This window comes from Haplochromis burtoni, unplaced genomic scaffold (assembly GCF_018398535.1).
Source record: "Haplochromis burtoni strain Fernald_Lab_line unplaced genomic scaffold, NCSU_Asbu1 Contig_8, whole genome shotgun sequence".
Classification (NCBI taxonomy): Eukaryota; Metazoa; Chordata; class Actinopteri; order Cichliformes; family Cichlidae; genus Haplochromis; species Haplochromis burtoni.
The window spans coordinates 4,813,148-4,817,630 of NW_024582369.1; the positions used below are offsets into that span (position 1 = coordinate 4,813,148).

Here is a 4,483-nt window from a genome sequence, read left to right on the forward strand (position 1 = left end):
TCCATATATTTTATTGCAGCAATTGAAGCGTCTGTAGATATTGAAGATCTGTGCTGCAGTGGTTTGAATCATATCTTTCTAATCTAATAGAGTCCATTATGTTCATCTAAATGGAAAGTCCTCTTCACACACTAAGCTTAATTATGGAGTTCCACAGGGCTCCATGCTAAGACCAATTTTGTTTACATTATACATGCTTCTCTTAGACAGTATCATTAGAAGGCATAGCATACATTTTCAATGCTATGCAGATGACACCCAACTTTATCTATCCATGAAGCCAGATAACACACACCTATTAGTTAAACTGCAGGAATGCCAGGAAAGACATGAGGACCTAAATGAGCTCTCATTTTCTGCTTCTAAATTCAGATAAAACTTAGGTTATTGTACTCAGCCATAAAAAAAGAAATGGCATTGAAATATTGTACCTAACCAGATGCTTACTCTGGATGGCATTACCTTGGCCACCAGTAACACTGTGAGGATTCTTTGAGTCATTTTTGACCATGATATTACCTTCAATGTGAATATTAAACAAATATGTAGGACTGCTTTCTTCCATTTGTACAATATCGCTAAAATTAGAAATATCCTGTTTCAGACTGAAGCTGAAAAACTAGTTTATGCATTTATTGCTTCTAGGCAGGATTTCCAAACAAACTACCTGAAAAGTCTTTAGTTGATCCAAAATGCCAAAGCAAGAGTACTAACAGGACCAGAAAGAGAGACCATATTTCTGTCTTTCTATATATATGTTAAATCCAGAACTGAATTCACATTCTTGAATAATGAGGTCGCATCTTGTCGTAATGACTTTATAGTACTGTAGCCCCCGATTAGAGCACTAGATTTCATTTCTTTGCACGTGTTGATTGGATGAGTTGTTACATCTGGTGAGAATTCCATGTAAATAGCACCTTTAGAAATATATTTAATTTGTAAACTAGTTACATGTTCAATACTTATTTTACCCACTGTATATTTTTGTGTATATGTATTGTACTAGATATTGAACAAGTGGCCAGAAACACAATCCTCTATAAATGTTCATTTTTCTAACCGCTACAGGTAAATTATTTTTAATTTGTGTTTTCAAAACTTCAGCTACGAAGAGCCTTACGGAAGGCAACGTTCTACATGGAGGAAAAAAGTTATTCATTTGATCACCATGGTGACCTCAACTCTGGATATGATATCATCCTGTGGAAGCAGACTCAAGATTCTCTAGATGTGAACAACGTTTTAGCCTATTACAGTATAGAACACCAGAATCTGACTTTCACCTCACAGGAAACACAACAGGCTCTTCAGAGACACATAGTAAGTGTTTACCTTTCACAGGCAAGTTATTTTACTCTTTAACTCTTTTATTACACTATTCTTTTATCATTGGTACTGGGTTCCATTATAATAGCAAATATTGATATGCTAACATGCTAACTTAAGAGTTTGCACATGGCAAAAACTGCCATCATTGAGACTTTAGTCTCTTTTTCTGTTGATAATGTATATGTTAGTGTGTAAAAACGTGCAAACCCTTGTGTCTAACAACAGATGGTATATGCCACACTGATTTAAAAATAAAAGGGTGGGGGTGGGGTGGGGTATGATTTCATATGGTTAGTAAATAAAATTGACGGCCATGATGGTGATTCTTTCCTCTCTAAGGGAAATGTGACTTCCAGGTGCACAGACAGCTGTAGGCCTGGCTACAGGAAGACTTCAGTTACAGGCCAGCCTGGTTGCTGCTATCAGTGTGAACCCTGTGCTGAGAACCAATATTCCAACTCCAATGGTGTGTATTACAAAAACAACTCCTAACTCCATTTGTGTTGCAAACTGCAAAATATTATGAAAACAAGTGTTTTGAAATGCTTATATTACACAGTCTGTTGCATTGACAGCTCAAGGAATTTGAATCCAAGTTAAATATTCTAATGACCTTTTGTCCTCTGTTTCCAGATTCGGAGACATGCCATCCTTGCAAAGAAAACTATTACTCCAAAAACACTAGTTCAGTGTGTTTACCCAGAAAAACTGATTTTCTGAAATGGGATGATGTATATCTTATTGTGCTGCTGTCTTTTACTTCTTTAGGAGCAGTGCTTACCATTGTTGTTGGGATCATCTTCCTTGCACACTGGAATACCCCTGTTGTGCGCTCATCTGTTGGCCCAATCAGCATCATTCTCCTCCTCTCCCTTATGATCACATTTACTAGTGTTATATTATTTGGTGGTCAACCCAATAGCTATCAGTGTCAAGCACGGCAGGTGGTGTTTGGCTTGAGTTTTACCTTGTGTGTCTCCTGCATCATGGTCAAGTCCTTTAAGATCGTCTTAGCCTTTGAGTTTGACCCGGTCATTCAAAGTGTGCTGAAGAAGCTCTACAAGCCTTACCTCATTATTGCAGTCTGCATGGCAGGTCAAGTGGTTATTGTTACAACGTGGCTTATACACAGTCCTCCAACTGCTGACTCAGAGATCACACAGAACAACATGAAACTGATGTTTTGTAATGAGAAATTAATTCCTGCATTTGGAGCCATGTTAGTCTATATTGGCCTTTTGGCTCTCATCTGCTTTGGTGTTGCTTTTAAGGGACGAAAGTTGCCTGACAGTTACAATGATGCAAAGTTCATCACTTTTGCAATGCTCATTTACTTCATCTCCTGGATCATGTTTGGCCCAGTCTATGTCAATGTCACAGGCAAATATCTTCCAGCAGTGGAGATGATAGTTATCCTCATCTCATGCTACGGCATCTTGTTTTGTCAATTTTTCACAAAGTGCTACATTATTTTGTGTAAGAAGGAAGCAAACACAGAGAAAGCGTTCCGTTGCAATATTAGGAATTATTCCATGGATCACAAAGGCAGTGAGGATGAGCTGTCATCCAACAGAGTTGAAAACCCTACTTTATCTGCATCAGTTGAGTCACAGGATAACTGGAATTCAGTCACACCGCCCTGTGTTTCCTCAAACTCTCTCTTTCCAGTCTCAAACTCATGGAATAATGTCCTTGAAAACAACCTGAAATCCACTAAGAAGACCCTACAGAGATACAATAGCTTACCACCATCACTAATCAAATGATTCACAATAGTTAAAAAGGTATTCAAACAATTGGAGTGTAAAGGGGACTAAATATTAGAGTCTATGCATTTTTAAGTCTTTAAAGTTGTTTATCAAGTTGTTGAACATCTTTATCGCCATCTTGTGCCAGTAAAAAATGTGACATCATCCAGGCTGGTTGGTTGGTTGCAGCTAATAGACTTACATTAATTTATGTTAGCTAACTAGTGACAGAACCAATAGTTTCGTGAAAATTAAGGAGACTAAAACTAAAACACAGTCTAAGGGGATCACTTTTGTTCTGCCCCTGACTGCAGCAGGCAGTTTTATGTAAAAAAAAAAAAAAAATAGAAAGAAAGAAAATCCACCTGTTAGCTGTAATGTTCAGGTTTTTAAAACACTTTATAATTGAAAACATCCATCAGCATCTCCATAGGAAAAAAAAATCCTTCTTCTTCACTTACATTTGATTTTCCTGACTTCTAATATGAAACAATCCACTTAGTGAGATGATGTGAGAGAAAAAAAGATCTCCAAAACTAACTGCATCTCTTCCTCAGAGACTCCTTTTTTCTTTTCTTTTTCGTTTTTCTTTTGTTGCAAGGATTCCCGACCATGTTTCAGTAAGAAATTGAGTCATGTTTGTTTTGTGATGCACATATAGTAAACTGTTTGAATGTCCTTGTGTAAGAGACCATTATTATAATATGTAACAATGCCTCATCAATTGATTCTGCTGCTCTTATACCTGGCCCAAGGATACTCTGTGTCTGTCTCCAGCTTGTCGTTCTCTTGAATTACCAGGAAATCTGACTTAAACAGGCTCTCCTGCACACTGTCCTCATTTATAAAGTGCTTTACAAGCCTGAACATGGTGGCTAACAGGTGGATTTTACTGTTTCAGTGCAGTTAGCCAAACAACGAGGAACCACTTACTGCTTAACAGTCAGAGAGTAAAAATGGACAAAGTGGACAGCATATCCTTGGCTTTTTTTTAACATAACAACTCACTGTGGCAGCCTGATCAGCACAAAAATGATCTCCTTTACACTACTTTTTATTTAGTTTCCTTATTTTTCACTGAGTCACTGATTCGTTCACTAGTTAGCTAAACTTAACTAATGTAAGTCTATTAGCAGCATCCAACCCAACGACGTCATGTTATGTATTTGGACAAGATGGCATTAAAGATGTTCTCAAAACTTTAATTTAAACAGTTATTCCTTAAATCCAGCTTTGTGCGACTCCAGAACATCAACATGCTAGCAGCTGAGGTAACATAGTTGCTGTTGATTTCATGTTGTTAGTCTGGACAGATTTTGTCAATATGATGACTTCACACATTTATTAAATTAGTGTAGCCACATTCATTCAATTAGATGATGGCCTTTTAGTGGCCAGTATTC

At 37.3% G+C, this 4,483-nt stretch overlaps 1 protein-coding gene across 1 annotated transcript in view; it reads left to right on the forward strand.

Moving 5' to 3' along the window:
• The window catches only part of LOC102297043 (G-protein coupled receptor family C group 6 member A-like), an 11,818-nt gene extending 8,494 nt beyond the window's left edge, over nucleotides 1-3,324 (forward strand). Inside the window, exons 3-5 of the mRNA XM_042225788.1 lie at nucleotides 1,108-1,323; nucleotides 1,672-1,798; nucleotides 1,966-3,324. Of these exons, the coding sequence (XP_042081722.1) occupies nucleotides 1,108-1,323; nucleotides 1,672-1,798; nucleotides 1,966-3,098 (1,476 nt within the window). The 3' untranslated portion in view covers nucleotides 3,099-3,324. The remainder of the gene's footprint in view (nucleotides 1-1,107; nucleotides 1,324-1,671; nucleotides 1,799-1,965) is intronic.
• The last annotated feature ends 1,159 nt before the right edge of the window (nucleotides 3,325-4,483 follow it).